The sequence below is a fragment of the Heterocephalus glaber genome, unplaced genomic scaffold, assembly GCF_053883595.1.
Source record: "Heterocephalus glaber isolate CG9 unplaced genomic scaffold, H.glaber_assembly_v1.0 deba00000331, whole genome shotgun sequence".
Lineage (NCBI taxonomy): Eukaryota > Metazoa > Chordata > Mammalia > Rodentia > Bathyergidae > Heterocephalus > Heterocephalus glaber.
The window spans coordinates 53,272,400-53,294,941 of NW_028258142.1; the positions used below are offsets into that span (position 1 = coordinate 53,272,400).

General features: G+C 40.3%; 1 protein-coding gene and 1 long non-coding RNA gene across 6 annotated transcripts in view; one reads left to right on the forward strand and one right to left on the reverse strand.

Moving 5' to 3' along the window:
* Positions 1-10,863, forward strand: part of Chst9 (carbohydrate sulfotransferase 9) — a 259,739-nt gene extending 248,876 nt beyond the window's left edge. For all 4 annotated transcript variants that reach the window (XM_021265127.2, XM_013075285.3, XM_087193867.1 and 1 more), the window contains one exon: positions 8,114-10,863. In XM_021265127.2, coding sequence (XP_021120786.2) covers positions 8,114-9,202 — 1,089 coding nt within the window. In that variant the 3' untranslated portion in view covers positions 9,203-10,863. The remainder of the gene's footprint in view (positions 1-8,113) is intronic.
* The window catches only part of LOC110350820 (uncharacterized), a 35,510-nt gene continuing 20,403 nt past the window's right edge, over positions 7,436-22,542 (reverse strand). The window contains exons 4-9 of one of the 2 annotated variants that reach the window (XR_015444219.1): positions 18,213-18,368; positions 16,753-16,896; positions 15,851-15,959; positions 15,032-15,162; positions 14,800-14,853; positions 7,436-8,487 (exon numbers count right to left, since the gene is read on the reverse strand). This is a non-coding gene — a long non-coding RNA (uncharacterized LOC110350820). Of the gene's footprint in view, positions 8,488-14,742; positions 14,854-15,031; positions 15,163-15,850; positions 15,960-16,752; positions 16,897-18,212; positions 18,369-22,542 lie in introns of both variants that reach the window. The other variant, XR_015444218.1, reaches the window with a different exon arrangement.

Below are 22,542 nucleotides of genomic sequence, written 5' to 3' on the forward strand. Positions count from 1 at the left end.
AGGTCCTTCATTTGTAAAATGAGTATTTCTATGTCCAGCCTTTGGGTCAATACAGTGATTAAATCATTCCCAGGTCCCACACTTCTAACTAAGCAAACAAAATGGAGACCAGTAGAAGAAATAAGTGAAATGGAAATGACTCTCTCTGGATACACTTTCTCCCAGAAACTGTCTCTTCCCTCCAAGCCAGGATTAGCTGTCTCTTGTTCATGCTTGCTTGGCTTCATGATCTCCCTGTTTTATGGGTTGCCATATGTCTAGTGATTCTTGGTTTTCTTATCTTCATCTTCCTCTCCTCCCCTGACCCAGAGGCTGCCCTGTAAAATCAGCGACCAAGTCTGTCTTGCTAGCTAACCCCTCAACACAGCCCAGCAACTGGCACCTGGTTAGTGCTCAGGAAACATTTGCTCAATGAATAACTGCAGGTGGAAGAGTAGAGGGTGAGGATGCAGAGGGGGAGGGATCTGATGGCCCTGGACCTGAGCAATCTTTACTCTCACTCTTCCCAGCTGGCCCCCAGGCTCTGTTATGAATGAGGTCTCAGACCTCACCCCTCTCGTAAGCTTGCAGTCAGCTGAGGCACAGAAGGCACTCCTCTGCATCTCCAGAAAGGACTGGCTTCAGAGCATCCCACCCCCTTCCATCATGACTCATATTATCACCCATGGGGCCTGAGAAAGTCCTCCAAAGAGGAGAGGGGGACCCAACTCACCCCACCCACAGAGTAGTTTTTAGGATCACTGACTTCTATCATAGAAAAAGAATTTTCGGGATACACCGATGAGAAGCATAAAAAGGTTTAGTAGGCAAAATTAAAGAAGTACACATTCAAAGAGAATAGAGCATGGCCCTCGAAAGACAGGCACGTTATGATCTGGGACTGGGTTTTTTATGTTGTCTTGGGGTATCCTGAGACAGGTGATGAGGGATGTGCATTCCAACTGTGTGTCAGGCTCCCAACTTGGCTGAATGGGGGCCTTGTGCATGTGTTTCAAGTTTAGAGATATGATGCCCTCTTAATAGTGCTGTTTCCTTTAGGATGCAGGTCTGTAGCATGAAAAGCATAGGCTCAATTCACAGGTGAAAAGCATGGGCCCAATTTACAGTCTTATTGTATTTTTAAGTCCCTTAGGATTTTTTTAAGTATGATTTTTAAAATTCTGATTTGCCTTAACCCTTTCTGATTATCTTTATTTCTTGCATCCTACCTCAATATTAACAACTAGAGACAATCAGGTCTTCATGATAATGTAAAGAAATGCAACTGTACTTATTCATCTAGATCCAAGGTAAATCACAAAAAATATATTATTAATAGTAATGTCATAAAATTCAACTAGTTAAATGCTAAGTGATATGAAAGAGAAAAAAATCACCATCTCATTGCTAATATTATCATCATCAAGTTTGTTCATTGTACATCAAGGTCCTCCCACCTACAACAGACATATCCTACAATGTCCAAGGACACTCAGAAATGGCACCATCAGTACGAATTTGTAGCCAGCATGAAAGACATATTCCCACTCCACTGGCTCCAGAGTCTTTGCAGAAGGATATCTAGGGGTTCCAGCATGACCTACACGTCTTCCTTCTGCGTCTCTGACAGACTAGAATCATGGAGTGCCTGACTTGTCTTACTCAAGGAAAAAAGCAGAGTCCTGGGCACCTTAAAGAACTCAGACCAGAGGAGATCCTTTCTTTACAGGCCCTCCTACCCTTCATCCTTTTCCCAGTAGGTGAGTTTGGCATTTCCTGTTCCAGGTTCTCCCATTCTCTGCAAGATACAATGAGAAGAGAAAAAATGTTTTATTCCCAGGAAGAAAACTCTGGGCTCATGAACTCTCTTTTTTCTTTTGCTGTGTCCTTTCAACAAGTTATTTCATATTGTTGAGACTATATTTCTTCATCTGTAAAATGAAAATGAAAGATTACCACAGTAGGTGGTAACTGGATTGACACAGTATGTGTCAGTGTGTTTTGTGGGTCTAGCATGTACCAAGCACTCAGTAAACAGCAGGCATTGCAATTGCTACTATTCTCCCTTCACATGCCCTTCAAGCCACCCAGTTTCAGCCAACACCTCCACCAGCCAACATCTCCCAAATGCATTCCCAGTTTTCAGTCCTGATTATTTCCAGCTCCCTCAAAGGCATCTCAAACCCCAGAGATCTGAAATTGAAGACACCAAGTGTTCACATCCACCTGATAGTCCTCCACATGTCTGCTACTCTTAATCCTTGTCTCTGGAGTCATTCTGTAAATTTCCTTCGCCCTCACTCTCCCAATCTGATCTTTCCAAAATTTATCTCAGGTAATTCCCTCTTTCTTCATTCTTAAGTCATTGTCTTATGCTTCTTACAAGAATTCTTGATGGACAATCACAGTGTCTTCTATGGGATCTCCTCTCAGTTGTGTCTTCCAACTGTTGTTCAAATATTCATTGGAAGACTTGAATAGGTCACTGCCTTGTTGAAAGTCTCTGTCACCTATGTAGTAAAGTGCAGACCCTCTTTCAGGGCTCAGAGTGACTCCCACCACTGCCTGCCCCTTGCTCCCCTCTAAATTTGGTCTCCCTGTGGAGTCCTGATTGGCACACACAGTTCTTGCCAACCCTGGCTTGCCTCCTGATAGCTTCCCGCTATCTGGTCATGATCCCAGATTCATTTTAGGTACTGCTTCCTTTACAAATTGTGCTCCTTTCATTATGGTAATTATCTCATTTTTTTCATAAACTGCTTATTTTTATCAACCCAATTAGATTTGGCTTCCTCAAAGGGTCACAGATTTTATCTATTTTATCTTCAGCATCTAGCACATACCTGATGTGTAGTAGGCTGTCAGTGACTTCAGTGAGAGAAAAGAAAAGAAATTCATTACAATGTTGAGAAGCAGAGAAGAATTCACAGGGAGATTACTTGATACAGGGACAAGTTTTCTAATATGTTCCAGTTGATGAATATTCCACACATTTTACCATTTGACTCATGTAAATACGGTTTTATCTGTAGTTATATATCTTTCAACTAACTCTGTAATTATCACTCTTCAAAGGTATTTATGGAAAACTATATCCATAGTGTACAACTAAGCTGTGGTTAAGAGTTTTCCACCAAAAAATATCAAATGACAAATATGATCTGGAGTAAAATCATTTTCCTTGCAGATGGTACAGTCTAACTGCAAAAGTCATTTTCAAGGGAGTAAAGTCATTCCCTGCAGGTCTGGATGGTTTTCAGGAAAAAATAAAATTAGGATTTTTATATTGACCTAGAATACTTTGAAAGTCTCCAAAAGAGGTAGAGGATGGGTGGGGGATGTCAAGAGAGCAGAGGTGCCCAAACTAGGGCACAGAGCATGTCAAGAAAGAATAAGAGGTCCGGTACAGGCAGGCTGCAAGTTCCAGCTAACGAATTAGGACTTTAATTTGTATCTAGTGGAGCTGGTCCAAAATGTTAAGGAATGAAAAATGAAATCAATCTTGAGGAAGACTAATTCAGTAATAAATTTCAGAGAAACTAATTAGAAGGACACTAAAGGATATTCAATTAAGAGGTAATAGATTTAAAATCCTAAAAAGAGGCATCATGAAATAAAAAGTAGTCAATTTAATTTCCAGTTTTTAAAGCAGCTCTCGGATTTTGTGAGTGGGTAACCAAAAAATAATAGGACCAGGGCCAGGAATGTAGCTCAGTGGCACTGCACCTGCCCTGCAAGCACAAGGTCCTGAGTTAGATCCCCAGTACCAGAAAAAAAATAAATAAATAATAGGACCATTTTAGAAATGAGAAAGAGTTCAAGAGGAGCTCAAGGCCACTCGTAGCTTGGAGGGGGTTTACTTCACATGCCCAAGGAAAATGGAGGTCTGGGATTTCACTTTTTCTTCTTCTTCTTCTTCTTGTTATTATCCTTGTGATGATGGGGGTGGAAATTCATTGGTGTTAGTCTCACAGGTAACATGTCATTAACTTTAATGTTAGTAGTTCCAGCCTTTCAGGCCTGGAAAGCCTTTGCTTGGATCTGTAGGGAATGCATGTGGGGAAGGGATCGATCGGGAGGAATGACACCAAATCCTGATAACAGATGTCATAAAGTCAGTAACAGTGACGTCAGCGGTTGTGGGAGAAGGCCTGGCGGCCACCCCAGAGGTCTTTCAGGGAGCTGGTGCCACCGCGTTATCCTGTATCTCAGTTTTGTCAGAGTACAGAGAAAGGACGACCACTAAATACACCAACAGGAGACTAACGTCTTATTTATAGTGAGTGATGGGACTGTCCATCATGTAGCCATTTCCCAGTTAAATGAGTCGTTACAAAGCTTCTCAATGAACACAGATATCCGGTTCGAGTGAAGGCTCAGGTGACACCCCTGCGTTACATTCGAGCTCTGTCTCTTCTTACTCAAATATTCAAGTCCACCATTTTGTCTTTCTCCCTTGGATAGGAGGAAAGACATTCATCAGAACTTGACCCTTATTTCTTTAATTATCTTTGTCACACACTAGTTGTGTGGTCCCCAAATGCCACGCCTGTCTGTGGAACACCAGGGGAGCTTGTTGATGTTAGAGCCAGGAGCCTCCCCCTCAGAGACTGACTCAAAGTATCCACAGTAAAGCTGAAGAACCCACAGTGCTGACCACTACCCCAATCCCCAGGGGTTCGGGAAGCCTGAGTGACTTTGCCCCAATGTGACTTAACAGGCAGGTAAGGCTATCCACCGCCACACCTAGTTTAGCAGCTCTACAGGTGCCTGTTTTATTTGTTTTCTATTATGCCAAAGATTTGTTTGAACACTGATTTTTCAGTTCCTTGACAAGAATTGGTCAATTGTTTATCTAAACTAAACTTGACCTTTTGATGAACTCTGTTTTTCTTCAACAAGGTCATAAAATAATTGTTTCAAAGCCCACCATTTAATCACAACCACAGACACTCATTTCTGTATTATTTATCGATCATCATCTATGTCCCTGGCACTGTGCTAAGTACTGTAGAGAGCAAGAGAAATAAGATCCCTGTAGTTATGTTGTGGTGCAATGGAAGGAGACAGAAATAAATGAAATATGTAAAATCTTTTCACATCGTGATTAGGGCCACGAGGAAAATCAGCAGGGTGCTCTGGCAGAGAATCTTGGGGTACGTAGCTGAGACAAGGTGGACAGAGAAAGCATTTCTAGCTAAAGGATGAGAAACCAGTTTTGGGGGCTGCTGATAGCCTCCTTGATGGTGTAGTGAACGCAGGAAGAGTATTGCAAAGCAGGAAATAACAAAGAGCCGGAAGGTGAGGCTTGGTGGACTGAGAGATGATGAAGGTGGAATAGGCCCCGTTGATACAGTGTAAGGTGGAGAATTCTTCTGTTAAAGGCCATGTGGCCAGAGGAGAGAATTGATTGGATGTCAGTCACTGTACATAGTAACAAGAGCTCAGAGGAAGAACCCAAGTTTGAGTTAGAAGCCAGAGTCTCCAGTGTGTGGAGTAAAGAGACCAGTGATAAACAGACTGTGTGGAAGCAAAACAGTAGGATGCATGCATCTCACAGAAGCAGCAGATTTTGCTGGAAGATGTCCTGAAAGCAGAGTACACTGCAAAGAAACAGTCCCTACCTTCTTGCCTAGGTTCAAGCGCTTCCAGGAAGTGAAATTTCCTTTACTTTCAAAAGTACAGGGGAAGCAAAGTAGGAGATGGGGGGTGGGGCTCATTTACAAGAAGTCATGGGAAACAAACATCCGGAAGTCCCTAAAGATTAAAGGGGAATTTGATGACTAGAGAAGCAGAAGGTCCACAGGGCATAGCTGCAAGGCTGTGTTTTTGTTTCCGTTCGTGGAGCAGAGGAGAGAATTGGCTAGAGTTACAGTGCAGAGACACACAAATTACAGTGTGGATAATAATGCACAGCTCAGGGAATCTTGAAATTCACTAGGTCACTGGAATAAAGTAGTGTTGCTACTACTACTAAAATGACATCAATAGCAATTATCATGTAACAGGTAGAACATGTGGTAACAGAAGAAGAAGTAGAAATAGAAACGTCATGGCAGATTTATTTCAGGCCTGTGCTAAGTACCTTGAAAAATACCTACTAAAAACCCTATGATCTTTCAAACTTACAATCAAGTTGTACATTATAGGTGACAACTTTATGGATTATAAATCATTGGTAAGTACAAAGAAGGATAGAAGGCTCTGACATCCTGGAAATCTCTACAGAAGACAGCACACAAATGGTTTTAAAGTTGAGACCCCCAGATGATGATTCAGCAGCATAAAATATTGAGGGAAGCTCTTTTATAGGACTATACAAGTCGATGTGTGGTGTTCAGGGGTTATTCACAAGGTCTGCTTGCACCAGCCCCTTAAAACTCAGCTGGACAAAAACTAGGAAGGACCATTTTTCCTAAAAGTGGGTCTAACCATAGGTTTATTCCTCTGCTTTTTCATTCAGTTAGCTAGAAAATTCTGTCATCCTTGAAGATGTAATGCTATTGATTCATTCATTCAACAAAATTTGAAAGCAACTATTAAAGGCCGTTCTAGACACTGGAGATATAAATTGTAGATTTTGAACTTTGTCCATCACATCCCCTACCTTCAGGCTGGTGGCACCATGTGTTACCCTCAGAGCGTATCATTTTTTTTTTTCCAGCAACATGCAGAAAATCCTGTACATTGATTTCCAGTCCAGTCTTCTCCACAGTCATCCTTCCTAAGTTTAAATGAGATCATCTTACCTCCTGCTCAGGGCTGTCCAAAGGATCCTTAGTTTACCCAGAGTAAAAGCCAAACTTGCTGTCAAACAACTTTTGTCCCAATCAGAGGATATCACATTGAAAGTCCCAATGTCTTTCTTCATCAGCCACAAGAGTTATAGGAAGGATGGATGTAGTCAGATAAAGAGTACATGTGAAGTGGGCTGACTCATCCTTCAAGCAAGCAAACTGAAATCTTTCTACTTTTGATAGAGTTTACATAGCAGAACATCAGCTAGACTTATATGGATTCCTTCATTATTTTTCTCTTGAGAAAAAGGAAAGGCCTCATACATGAATGAAGTTATATAATATTATGACTATACTTCATAAACTACTATGATAAATGACTTTAGAAATGTAAAACATTTTCCAAGGGGGAAAATATATCACTTTTTGCAAATTCCTAGAAAACTGATCATCAGGATTTGATGATTAGTCTTACCATAATTTTTAAATTGTAATTTATGACTGAACTACTCTGTGCATTAAACTGTGCCAACCAAAACAAGAAAAATTTCGGCCCAAATACATTTCTTATTACACTCAGATACACTAACTAAATCAGCACTTGAAAATAATACTTTCACTAATAGCTCAAGAATCACTTATCAGAGGCCAATCAATCCTCCAACTGCCTAGAAAGAGGGACAGCAAGGGCTAAAGAAAAAAAGACAATAGACACTTACTTGCATAGCCACTATTTATTGGGTTCATAGGGAGTATCAGATGACTAAGAGGGCAGGGTAATCCTATGATGAGGAGGATCTTATGCTGATGAGGATCTTAGGTCAAGGAGGAGCTTATGTTGATTAGCACAGTGAGATGAGCAAAACATTGTTACAGAAGGTGGGATGAGTTAAACTGATAAGGAATTTGCCCCTTCCCAGGAGAAACCTTTCTCTTTTTGTGTTACTACTAGATTCTTAAAGAACCAGGAGGTCTTCAGCTGATGTACTTGCCCTTGAGCGTCACAGCATCATGGGACCACTGAGGCCCAAGAGAGCCCTAATCATAATTTAATTGTGATGTTATTTTTTCCCCCAAAAAATAGTAGAGTGGCTCCCAACAATCACTGACACACAGAATTATTACATTTAATCACATTGCAGGCAAAGTCAGGATGAAAATACAGGGCTTTTTCCTCTCCATCCTGTAGGTACCATTTTTGGTTTTTCATTGTTATAATTTCTGTGAAGATGCTTACTACAAAATGATATTCACCATGGCTTGCTAAACTGTTTCTGGCAGCTTACACAAAGTATGGTATCCTCACTAGTATTTTTAAACAAGTATGTTAAGTTTCTTATTTACTATACTCACATTTGTGAATGTGCTTCCAACATTTCTCCTTTCTATTTTAACAGAACACCAAGTTTCACATGCCTGAAGATCAGAAGGAAAAAAGGGAAAATCTACTCAACTCTGAGAGACCTACTAGGGATTTAACAAAGATCAGCCTTTCACAAGCAGAGGATCAAGCTTTGAGTAAAGTCACAGGGTCATCAATAAGTAAACTGGTTGAAAAACATCAAGGAACTAAAATTCTCTCCATGAAGTCCAGTGAAATGAATTGGCCATTGGACATTCGGCCTTTAAATAAAAGTTTAGTCAAAGACAACAAATGGAAAAAAACTGATGAAACCCAAGAGAAACGTAGGTCCTTCCTTCAGGAGTTTTGCAGGAAATACAGTGCAGTGAGCCATGGTCAATCACATCTGTTTCATGTGGTTTCCAGGATCTATGTAGAAGACAAACACAAAATCTTATACTGTGAAGTGCCAAAGGCTGGGTGTTCCAACTGGAAAAGGGTTCTGATGGTACTAAATGGGTTGGCTTCCTCTGCATACAACATCTCCCACGATGCTGTCCACTATGGAAAGCATTTGAAAAAGCTAGATAGCTTTGACCTAAAAGAGATATACACTCGCTTAAATACCTACACCAAAGCTGTGTTTGTTCGTGACCCCATGGAAAGATTAGTGTCAGCATTTCGGGACAAATTCGAACACCCCAATAGTTACTATCATCCAGTATTTGGAAAAGCAATTATAAAGAAATATCGGCCAAATGCCTGTGAAGAAACATTGAATAATGGATCTGGAGTCAAATTCAAAGAGTTCATCCACTATTTGCTGGATGCTCACCGACCCGTTGGAATGGACATTCACTGGGAAAAGGTCAGCAAACTCTGCTATCCATGTTTGATCAACTATGATTTTGTAGGGAAATTTGAAACTTTGGAAGAAGATGCCAATTACTTTCTACAGATGATTGGTGCTCCAAAAGAGCTGAAATTCCCAAATTTTAAGGATAGGCACTCTTCTGATGAAAGAACCAATGCTCAAGTGGTGAAGCATTATTTAAAGGATCTGAGTAGAACTGAGAAACAGTTAATCTATGACTTTTATTACTTGGACTATTTGATGTTTAATTATACAACTCCATTTTTGTAGTCGGCATTCATTTTCTAAAACCTGTATTTACTTAATAATGTTGGCCTCAAATCAGCTACTGTACTTTTCCTATAATTCTCTGTATGGGGGAAATTTAACTAAGTGCAGTTGTCTTGATTTAATGACAATTTTTACCAAATACCATGACTCCAATTGACACAAAGATATAGGAAAATCACCCAGCTGATGCATGTAAACAACTTGAGTTGCTTTAAATATCTGGAAAGGAGCTGCTTTGGTATTATGGATCATATTGTTGAAACAATAACCTAGCCAGTTGCTAAATTAACTAAAATAGCCTCTTGTAATCATAGAATAAGTGGTCTAAAAGAGCATGAATGTGTATCTATACTCTGGAATTAATTATCTAAAATGCATGAATATATTTTTAGCAGCTTGTGGAATATTAATCAAACCATTGGACAGTTTTTTTACACCCTGGAAGCCTTTCTATTGACTATAATGATAAACCATTTTTAAATGATATTTGGAATTGGGCATTTTACATTAAGTTGGAAGGCATTGTGTGATTTACAATATGAGAGCATAGCAGAAAAACAAAAAGAGGCTATGATTTTTTTATACTTAACAGCCAATAAAAAATACACAGCATACTAAGATCAAAACAACAAAGGCAACCTTTCTCTCTCCCAAAAACTTAAAGGGATTGATTCTGTTTTCTTATGAACCCTCCATGAAGAGACAAAATGAGCACAACTACTAAAGGTCTTCATTTCTGAAGCAAGCAGTTGAGAGGTTTAAGCCTCTAAATGTGCTCCTAATTCTGGCTTAATTGGACAGAGGGGAAATTGTTCCAGGATGGAGTAATCATCAAAAACCAAAGTTGCCATTCTGAATATAGACCTCTAACAATAACAAAGTTTTATAAGAAAATTCTTTGAATCAAAGCATAATGTGCATAGCTTTATATGTGGAATATGCTCTAAGAATAGCTTTTGTTTGCAGTCTAATTATTCAGCTTGGGAATGACTTTTTAAAAACTAATATACCACTTCAAAGATAGGTTATGTTCTGGAGAATAAACAAAACAAGAGCCCCTAGAAATGTTTTTTAATAGGCTTATGCATAAGCAAATTAAGGTATTTTCTTTTTAAGTTTAAATATACTAACAAAGTCAAAAATCATTGCATTCAAATATTAAATCAAAGTGTTTGGAAAATAAGACCATGTGTCACCCCACGAAAAGACATAATGCATTTTGGAAATTTTTTCCAAGGGATCTTAAACTGAAAGACACATTTAGATTGGAAATTTATTTTAATTCCTCAACTATTACCCTAACTTAGTAAACCACAGGTCAATCAAACCCAGTTTAAATTCCTTTCTTGAACATTTTCCTTTTCCTAAGGTACATATTAATAGATGAAAATTTTTATAGTCATACCTATTTCACTTTTATTTTCCATCTCATGGCTGAGTATTCATGAATTGTTTCACTCTACACACACTTGCATGATCTTGCCTGTGCCTCCTAAGGAGTAAACAGACTGCAAAAAGCTAAGTAATCACAAGTACTGACCCTTGTAACCAACCTTTTACTGCGTTCCCGCTCCATTCACTTTTGCTCCTAGACCATACTCATAAGTTATGTTTTACTTTAGAGTAATCTAATTTATATAAATAAATACTTTGCCATACTATGTGGAGTGGAATCCTAGCAACTTAGAGACACTGAGTTTTGGGTTTTTTTTGGGGGGGGGGCGGTACTGGGGATCGAACTCGGGTCCTTGTGCTTGTGCAGCAGGCAGTGAAACCACTGAGCTAAATCCCAGCAGTGAGCTTTTTTTATGGAGAGAGAATATAAAATATCCCATGAAACATGAAATTTTATTCCTAAACACAAAGCTGGTTTTAGATAGAATCTACTGCAAAAGATAAAGACAATTTTATTGAAAATATTCCTAAAATCACGAAGAATCAAACAAAGCATAAACCTTCCTTTCATACCTTTGGAAAGAAAAAAATGAAAGCAAAGGTCCTGTGTCTCTTCCTAACATTTTAATGCATTAGGGAGGGTGGGATGTAGATATATAGATATATATGACTTTGACAATGGAAGAGTGAAAGGGAAAGTTATACTCAATGCTTCCCCTTATCTGTGGTTTCACTTTCCACAGTTTCTGTTACCCGTGGTAAACCATGTCTGAAAAAGACTAAATGGAAAAATCTAGAAATAAACAACTCATAATTTTTCAATTGTACACCCCCCTGAGCATGAAAATCTCTCACCTACTCACTCCACCTCACCTGAAACAGGAATCACCCCTTTGTCCAACGTGTGCATGCTGTATATGCTACCTGCCCACTGGTCACTTAGTAGCTGTTGGAGCTACCATTTTGATTGTCACAGTATCACAGTGCTTCTGTTTAAGTAACCTTTCTGTAATAGCCTAAGGCAACGTCACAATGCCTGTGTCACTCAGCTCACATCATCTTATATAGGCATTGTGTCATCTCACATCACCAGTGAGTATAGTACTGCAAGATACTTTGAAAGAACACATTCACATACTTCTCACTATAATGTTTTGTCATAATTGTTCCATTTTAGTAGTAGTTATTGTTGTTGTTAGTTTGCCTACTTTATAAATTTTATCATAGGTATTGCTTCTTGGCCTTTTGGCTAAGATCAAGTGTAAATTTTATCATAGGTATATAAGTATAGGAAAAAACGTAGTCTATATAGCTAGGTATGACCCATGGTTTCTGCCATGTCCTGGGAAACATGTAACATATCTCCTATAAATGAGGAGACAACTCTATATGCTTCTTTTCTGACCCTTTTAATTGAGCCTATGTAACTATGGATGGTCCTTCATTCATTCTTTTCCTAAACAGACTCTCTGAAGCTGGTCGATATCCTGCTTGAGTGTTCCAGAGAGTAGGTGTGGTTTGCCAAAGAAAAACAAACTGCTCATGTACTTGCGCTTCATTTTAGATTACTTCTTTTTATATTACTCCCAAAGACTCTAATCATCACCTTAGATTTCTTGTGATTTGAAATCCCCTGAACTATTCTGCTTTGTAGCCAGCTTACATTTGCCTGTGTATAAATCCACCTGGGAGTATCACTCTTCCTTTGGACAGTCACAATTTTATGAACTTAGTTTCTAAAGGCAACTGACCAAATCCAGACTCATCTTCCAGATGTTCAATGTTCCCATTTTAGTATGAGCATGCTTTAAGAGTGATTATACACCCTCTAATTAAACCCTAAGGATCCTATTTGTTTTTATAGGCAGCAGTAACACTATGGGCAGGCCCTTCATTCTGTTATTCCCCTGTCTGGAATTACCATTAAGGTAACAAGTTCACAATTAAATCCAGAACCACAATTATTTAATCTGGCAAGCTACCTATGGGTATGCATTATTGATGTGACTGCACCCAAAAACTGTCAAAACTTTCAATAGATGTGTATGAACAGGATGCCCAATTTTCTTATTTCCTCATATGTTTGGAAATATCTTTTAAGTCAACAGACTTGGGAAACCACATGCCGTATTTGCTGACTTTATAGTCTATAAAATATTTTCTAGCAATTCTAAAATTATGGGGCTGCCCTTTATAATTGGAAGGAGAAATATACTCATACTTTTTTCATGAATAATTATTTTTCTAAAAGGTGCTATCTCCTAAAATATATAGTGTCTTAGTCATTTTCTTCATCACTGAAACAAAATACCCAACGCCTGCAACTTAAAGGAGGACAGGTTTATTTTGCCTCATGTGTCAGTCCATAGTCGGCTGGCTCCAAAGCAAGACAGCATGGCAGAGGGGCATGGTAAAGGGATAGCTGTTCATGTCATGATGGTGAGGAAGCAGAGAGGTCAAGGGAGGAGCCAGGAGTGGAGGAGATAGACCCTTCTAGGCCACACCCACAGTGACCCACTCTTCCAACTAGATCATGCTGCCAAACAGGTCAGCTATCTACACCCCTCCTAATCTAGTCACCTTTCAAAAGGTCTACCTATGAGTATGTGAGGCTTTGGGGAAGCTTTACCTCTAAGCCATAGCACAGGAACATGTATAAGCAGATGTAGATAATTTTGAATATTAGAGTTCCCTCTAAAAAGATTTCCCGCTGAGCTAGCAAATTTGGGATTAGCAGACCGGGGCCACAGTAAACAATTCCCTGCTGGGAGTTCTTCTTTGGCCTCTTGGGCATCTTCAGCCTTTAAGCCTTCATAGGAGATGGAGAGCAGGACCTCTGCCCATTGCACACCCAGTGTGTCCTCCTATTTAAAGAAATGTTGGCCAAAGGTGTTCAGTAGTCCCTCAACCACCTGAAAACTTTAGACCAGAGTTAGTCTAATCCTACGTTTAGGACCATATCTTCTTGATCTCCATCGTAATCATTATAATCATATTCCTACTTAGCTCACATCTATTCAATACTTAATGTGTACCAGGTACACTTTAAGAGCTGTCTCTACATTAATCTACTTACTATCCATGCCCTATCTCAATGAGGTACTATTACAAGCAGCCCCCCTCCATTCGCAGATATAATAAAGGAAATTAAAGCAAGCGTAACTATGTAACTTGGCAAAAGAGGCACAGGTGGCAGGTAGGTGGGAGCGGAATGAAATCAAACAGCAAATACCTCTACCAAGCTATTGTCTTAAAATGCTATCTATTTGAATATTTATGTTTGCTTTCTCTTACCAATACTCAGAACAGCTACAGGTAAAAACTACACATTGCAATCTCAGATATTTTTTTACAAGTATAAATGTGTGTATGCAGCTAGTTATTAAAATTAAAATCAGTTTTATACTTTTACTCCCACTGAGTCAAACTGGCACATTCAAAGATGTTTGAAGAAGTTAGTCTTCCTTCCTCTCCACATTTTTTTAGTCACTGTTGATTATGAGATGCAGTATTTTGTTTTTTGTTTTATGAGATGCAGTATTTTTAAGAAAATTTAAAAGTCCCTGGAACAAATTTTGCCTAACAAAAACAAAATATCATTTTCACAAGAAATTCCAGACAAAAGTAGTCAAGATCCAAAGGAGGCACCTGAGAGACAGAAAGCCAGGAACTTTCCACTGGTAGCCACTTGACAATCACCGAGGAGGGTCAGGGCTCAACAGCTGAGTTGCAACAAAACCTGTAGGACTGCTGTGGGGCAATAAGCAACTGTCCATTGTCTCTTCTTCCTGAGTTCTCCTCCCCAGAGACAGACTGGTAGTCAGATAAGCCTAAACTGACTCGGGACTACAACAGAGAGCATGTTGACTGTTACCAACTGGAAACGTCATGAAGAAGGGTCAAGATACATAGGCACTGGGTGAGGGTGGGAGGGGGCTTTTCCTAAACTTGGAGGACGGACACGCCCTCTGAGGAAGGCCAAGGCTAAGGACTTCCCCAGAATATGGCCGCACACCATTCAGTTCTGAGAATGCCCGGCCCCTCTCGTCACAATTGTTCCCCTAGACCATACCCTTCCATGCTAATGTATTTAAACCCATCTACACTGTCATCTTTGTTCATCTCTAAGACTCCTCAGGTCTTACACTGCATATGGAGCTCTCTCCTCTCTGTGCATCTGAACATTTCTCATGTTCTCTCACCAAGGAATCTCTTCAAGTTTTTCAACTCTGAAATCTCATTTCTTCTTGAGCAATCTGATGAAAGGGGAAAAAAGCAAAATTATTTTCCCCTCGTATGACATATATCAGACTCTTCTCTTACAAATAAATGCAAGCACGTCATTTGTCCCACCTCCCATGAATATAAACTTTCCATTGTTTTTGAAGGACACTTTCATTCTCCAAGAGGACAAGGACTGTGTCTCTGATTCACCTTGTACTGTATCCAGCAGAACACGGAATAGAGAGCTGCTCCAACAAATGCCTGTGAGGCTGAAGTTAAAGATTTTATTTCTTCAGAAATGTTTCTTCCTCATGTTTCAGACTTCTGTAGGACCAATGGATCTAAAGAGAAGACACAAGCCCAGGCAAGCAAGGGGAGAGATCTTAGTCATACGCCTTTCCTACACTAACAAACACACCTTAGCCTGAAGGATAGTTGAGGAAATGGCAATGTTCTGTTGTTCTAAAATGATGCATTTGTTTATTTTTGGAAGAAAATGATTGAAAACTACAGAATTCTGGTCACTATAAGAGCCATTTACTGGCTCTGGTAAGGTAGCAGACACTGGAGAAGTACTTCATACACATCCATTTAAGTACATGAAAAGCAAGCTTACTGCTTTGTGGAGGAGAAGAGAAAAGAGGAGAAGGAAAGAAAGAGGAAGAAGAGGGAGGAGGATAAAGAGGAGAACAAGAACAAAAACAAGATGTGCGCTTAGGCAGCACATATACAAAAACAAGAATAAGAAGGGGGGAGGGAAAAGGGGAAGGGAAGAAAAGGTGGAGGAGGAAGAGGAGGAGGAGGGGGAGGAGGAGGAAAAGAAGGGGAAAGTGAGCTGTTATTGCACCCATCAGTTTCTGAAAGAAAAAACAGTGTCAGAGCCAGAATCCAGGCAAAGTCTGTGGCTCCACAGCAGCGACCACACACCAGCAGCCCCTGGGCCAGACCTGGACACAGATTTGGTTTGGCCTACAGGACATTTTACTTAACATTTGTTAGTTGCTAACATTTTTCAATTGGAAGCCTCACCTGGCAATGGTGGCACACGCCTGCAACCCCAGCACTCTGGGTGGCTGAGGCTGGAGGATCATGAGTTCCAGCCCAGCTCGGGCAATTGAGAGACTTCGTAAGACCCTGTCTTAAAATACAAAATTTTGAAAGGGCTGAGAATGTAGCTCAGTAGAAGGCTGTGGGTTCAATCCCCAGAAATAAATGAATAAATAAATTTGGAACTGTTTTATTAAAGCAGAGGATTTATTACCCACATCCTAGATTCCCATTTGAAGAGCAAGGGTTGGCTGGAAGCAAGGTTGCCCAGAGATCTCTCATTTTTCTCACTCCACCAACCTACCATAGGTCATTTGCTTTACTTGCCTGGCCCCTAAACATCTCCCTTTTCAACCCCTGCTCTGAAGGATATGTTCTTACATCCACCAAGCTTCCAAACAAAATGGGGTAACTGAACACTTTCATGACTGCATTTGCATTGTGTAATTGTGTAATACTGTATTTGCATGGTGTGTTGGTGTCTGAGTTTCTTCCTTACCCAGAATGCTTTTGGCCCTTCTGTGTAATATCCAGTAGGATGCCCCACAACATGTCACTGTTTGAGGAAGCCTTTTGACCGCTGACAAAGTCAGTGGGAAAACTGCAGTACCTTTCTTCGGCATCTTTCTGTTTTAGCCACCAATGCTCTGGTAACAACATTCCTCCCACCCCCTTGGCAGAGATGAGCTTTGCTCCTGTGCTCTTGGCTTCTCAGGGTTTGGCAACAGACACTGGCTCCCATTTCTACCTTCACACTGCTATTCTACATCCTTCTCTCAGAATCTCTTCCTGTTTAGAGGGTGCCCATGTCTCTACTCTGAACATTGCCTATTTCACCTTTTTCTCTGAAAATTCCCTTATTTGGCTTATGAATACCTTCCTACCTTTATTTCTGCCATTATCAAGCTGGCTTCAGCCTTGCCTGTGGCATTCCACTACCTTTCCTCTTCCTCTTCCCATTTTAACTCTCAGAAACAGCCTGCACAAGAAGGGATCACCATGGGCCTTGTCCAAAGATGGCAGAAAACCTGTGGTAAATTACATAGGACATTATTTCATCCATTCATTGGCTCAAAATATTTCCAAAGTTTAAAACATGCTTTTCAGATATATTATCAATGGACACGTACTCAGAATGCAAGAATATCAACTTAATAATATTATTAGGTTGATTTTAATTATCCTTAGGAAAAAATAACGCCTGATGTAATGTATCAGTTCTTCAAAAAATAATGCATGGACTATTTATATTGCAATTAGGTTAATTTTTGTTAAAAACAGAATCCTGGAATCCACTCAAATGTACTGAATCAAAATCACTATGAAACCTACTTAGAAATTTCCTTTTAAAATACAGTACTCCCCAGAGTGATTCCTAAATACAGCAAAGTCTGAGCCTCACTATGTGTGCATGTTTTTTTCTTAAAGTCCTGGTCATTTATGTGTGATAAATAAAGCCTGATCTTTTCATTCTTCTATTTTGTTGAAAAGTTAAAGACTTTCAATTCAGAGATGGGTCAGTGAGTATTGGTACCAAAGTCCTCTGTGGGATTTTGACCAGTACTGAAGCAGAAAGTTGTCATCTGATGTCTGCCAACTGCAAGAATCAGTGCTGAAATGATGAAGTGAGTTATGGGGACAGTGCTGGGCAATGCCCAGACTTTTTTAAACTTTCAGAATGAAATGGGGAAATGGCAACGTTCCCGTTTGAACACAAAAGACAAATGTGTACTAAAGGCAATTTTGGCAACTCAACTTCACACTGAAAAAAGTGAAGAGAATATGAGTTTCTCCAATAAAAAATAAAAAGCTGTTTTCAAATTGACTTAAGATGATTGAAAATGGAAAATATTTGCTATTTGGGTTATTAGTTTGAGAGCAATTGCCCCAGGAAATATTTTGCAATTTAACTTAAATGGTAAGAATGCACATTTTCTTGGACTTCATTAAAGAATTTGTCTCCCCTTGCCTTTCTATTAGATCGAACCATATGACATGGCTAATGTTTGACCAGCTCTGACACACAAACACAGCCCTTTCATATGGTTCTGCTAATAGTTCTGCTGATGCCTACTCAATTCTAGGCACATCAGCTCTCACCTGAACTATTGGAGATAATCCCTGAAAATAAGCTGTGCTGTTTTTTTTTAAGCTTTGAAAATCCTCATTTTCCCTTCTTCTTCCTTTTTTATTTTTAATTTTCATAAAATACACATAACATAAAAATTATCACCTTGCCATTGGTAAGCATAGAAGTCAGTGGCATTAAGTACAGTCAAACTGTTATGTAACCATCACTGCCATCCATATGTGTGAGTCGGCTTCTCACTGCTACAACAAATACCTGAGATAGTCAGCTTCTAAAAGGACAAGAGCTGTTTTGGTTCACAGTTTTGGAGGTTTCTATCCATGACTGATTGGTCCCACTGCTTTGGGGCCCATGGTAAGCCAGCAGGTCACAGCAGCAGTTCATAGCAAAACAGCTCACCTCATGGCCAGGCTGCAAACCAGAGCAGAAGAGGAAGGAGGTGAGGTCCGAGGACGGCTCCAAGCCTCCCACGAAGTTCTACTCTTAAAGTTCCCACCATCTCCTGATCACACCAAGCTGGGAACTACGACCCTCACATGTAGACCATTGGAGGACAACTAAGATCCCAACTACAGCACCATCCACAAACACTTTTCATCTTGAAAAATTGAAATCCTGAACCCATTCAACAATGGCTCCACTTGTTCTCCTCCCACAGTCCATGGCAACCATTGTCCTACTTTCTGTCTCTATGAATTTGGCTACCTTAAGTATCTCATATAAGTGGATTCATAGAGTATTCGTCCTTCTATCTGAGTTATTTTATTTAGCATGATGTTCACAGGGTTCGTAAATGTTGTAGCATGTGTCAGAATTTCCTTCCTTTCTAAGGGTGAACAATACTTCATTCATACATAATTTCTCCCTATAATGCATTCTGCATACTTTGAAAATAGACATCCTGTGACATTATTCACCTCCCACCATGGACCTTTTGCAAAGCTTCCTACTGCCTGGCCTCTAAGCTCTCAAAAGTAGAACCACTTCCCAGCCCAATGATCCAATCCATACATAAAACCCACTCTTATCCAACCAAATGGAATTAGTACATTTTCTGAACACACCTCTTATCATTTCCCCTATTTTCTCCATGCCACTTAGACTGCCTGCAATGTCATTTTCTCCTCTCTCTTTAAGGAATTTCTCATGATCCTGCACCAGTGACCTCACTCAGCTTGCCTCACCCACTCTGCCTGGAGAATCTCTTCCATTCTCTCTACTGTCACTCCACCTTTAGGTTGATGGTGCCCAAATCTCTTTCTAGACAGCATGTCCATGACTTTGACTCAGATTCCCAAAATCTTGCTTCCCTGAATGTCACATTGGCCCTTCTAACCCATCATGACCAAACTTGATTTTTCCTTATTTGGTGGCAATGTCATCCACCTACCTCACCCTCCTGAGTCAGGGGATCACAGGAGTTCATCCAGCCTCCTTCCTACGCTGGCTTCCCACAGCCAAAGACTTAGTAAGTTATGCTGGTTGCTTGAATGAACAGAGCTCTGGGTTTCTTCCTCTTTCATAACATATCAGTGAATGCTAGACTAAAAAAGATTACATAAGAGCTATTCTGACAGAATATATTTAAAGCTGATTTTTTCATCTAGGTGTGGTGGTACATGCCTGTAATCCCAGCTTTCCGGGAGGCTGAGGCAGGGGAGGCTGAGGCAGGAGAATCGCAAGTTTGAGCCCGGGGCAAATTAGAGATGAAACACAATCTTGTCTCAAAATTTTTTTAAAAAGAGTTGGGAACGTAGCTTGGTGTAAAGGCCCTGAGTTCAAACCCTAGTACTGCAAACTAAAAGAAAAGAAAAACTTCTTAAATACTACATTATGGACAACAGTGATAGATTTGTTCTATAGCAGAAAAGATTACAAAAAACTTCAAAAGTGCCCTCTGTGTTGACCAAAAGGACTAACTTGTCTAACTTAGGAATGAGGCCGTGGAACTTGCCCAGAATTGAAATGAGCAAGGGTGGTCCTGAGAACAAAATTCTCAGTTCCCACTGTTGGTCAGTGTTTCATCCAGATCGAAAGCTCTAGGTTGCTGAATTCTTGAAAAGCCATATTCATTTCTGGCATGAAGCTCATGTGACAGGTATCAGTCACATTTTTGTAGCCTTCTAGGCATTTCTTGCCTGTAGAGATTCTGCCATGCTCACTTGCTCATATAATCTGCTGAACCTCAGTACACTCCTTGCCATTAAACTTAACAAGACTCAACATGACTAATACTTCATACTCATGGCAATAGACAAGCCCATAATGCTCCACTAACTCAACTTTCATGAAGTCTATAAAATCCTTCAGTTTCTTATTTTCCATTCATCCACTTGGCAAACATGAACTATATGTTATTGTTTACTCTGCATGTTTCTATGCACTATCACCAAGCCCCATTGTCTCATAAGTGGACTTCCTCTCAGTATCCTACACAGGGCAGCTTTGGGAGAAGAGGTGGAACATTGGCCTAATGCTCCCTTGGTCATAAAGATCTGTGTGCTTGTTGGTGGCTCCTCTGCAGAGTAAACCACAAAGGCATCACCCACAACATGAGTGACCTTGGAAGCAGCCAGGATAGATTCTCAGAAGTCACTGCTATCTTTTCCCAGCACTGCCACTCCTGCTGTGTCTTAGGGTTGGCAGAATTCTCACACTGGTCCCATTAGACATGATGTTAAGGCCATTGTAACAGGAAAAGCCAGGTGGAATCCACCAAAACTACTTTCACCCCTAGCCACAGAGCTGAATCAGCAGCCCTACTGCACCCCAGGAATGGCTTTAGAGTGGGCCTCAGACTTCGATGATGCCACAGTGATGCTCCCAATCATACCCCTATTCTGAACCATGTGTCAGTTGGCCAGACCTAGAGTCTTTGTACAACAGATGAACACAATCTCTGACAGCAGGTTTGTGGATTTGTTCAGCAACAGCAAAGATCAAACACAGATCAGCTTCACAGTGAAGAGAGACTATTCACTGTCTTGCTCCAGGGTTATGTAAATTCTGCTGTCTTTTGTTGAAGTATGGTCCATAGGGATCTTGACTAACTTAACATTCTGAAAGACATCACACTGGCTCACAATGTGGATAACACCAAGTTAATTTGCCCTGTAGAACAGGAAATGGAATATGCCCCAGATAACCCAGGAAGATACACCAAAGATAGCCAAAGAGTGAGAGAGAGCCCTTGAACATTCAGGAGTCTGCCATATCAGTGAAGGGTGTCTGGAAGGTACAAGGCATTCCTCCTATGGTAAATGATGAGTTGTTGAACTTTGCATCTGCTACCACCAAGGAAGAGACTTGGTTCTTGGAGGGCCTCATTGGATTTTAGAGATAGTAAATACTGCACATGGGAGAACTGGTCTAACCTATGTTAACTCAAAAAAAAAAAAAAAAAAAAAAAAGGTGGCAAACGCATTTGAAGTCCAGACCAAGAGAAGACTGCATCTAGTTCAGGCTGAAATGTAAACCACTGTGCTACTTGATCATTTGACCAAGTGTATAAGTCAGCTTTCCATCACTGTACAAAATACCTAGGGTAATCAATTTGAAAAGAGAGAAAGCTTATTTTGGCTCACAGTTGTGGAGGTTTCAGTCCATGGTCAGTTGGCTCATTGCTTTGGGGCATGTGGCAAGCAGTACAAGATGGAAACACATGGCAGAGCAAGCTGCTTGCCTCATCAGGTATCTAATTAAAATTGTACCTAACCATAGGGTATCAAGTCCCTCTACAATTAGAGCTTCCCATTAAGAAAGAAGTATTACTACCAAATCATGAGGTCACCTGTGCACAGCAGTAATCTATCCTACAACAGAAATATCATATGTACAGCTGCTGTTCCAGAACATGTAAGCTACTTCAGTAGATGATTAATAAGTGGCTGGTATACCAGTGTCACCTGACTCTACTGCATAAATAACTCTCCATCAACTTGGACATTTGGTTTGAAGGGGGGTTCCCTAAGAAAAATTGAGAGAGGTGGAAACTACCAAGGCCTGGTTCACAGATAAGTTAATGTGATATGTTGGCTTTAGTCAACAATATACTGCAGCCTCATTACAGCCTCCCGAGAGTGGCTCTAAAGGAAAGTGGTGCAGGGAATTCCTAGATGAAACCAAAGCTGTGAGAAAATGCATTTGGTTGTCATGCAGAGGGAAAGTATTCTGAGAAACAGATATGTGACAGTCCCTGGGCAAAAACCAGTGTGTGGTTTTTTTGGGGTTTTTAAGGCTTATAAAAATAAGGTTGAAAAATTAAGGGAAAAAAGCAGTGGAAGAAGTACGTGAATGGATCTATGGCAATGAGCACAAAGAGTGCAGATCTTTGAGTATCAAGAGCATCCACCCCAAGGAAAGCTCTCAATAACCACATGGTCAGGAAGGCTGTTTGTTTATCCCCCAGCTCTGCATCCCTCTGGTGCAATGGACCCATGAACAGAGTGGCCACAGTAACAGAAATGGAGGCAATGCACAGATCCAATAACACAGATTGTTGTAGTTTGTATGAGTGTCCCCTAAAGGTCCACATGTTAAAGCCTTGATCTCCAGAGTGGCACTATTGGGAGGGCCGGGAATCTTT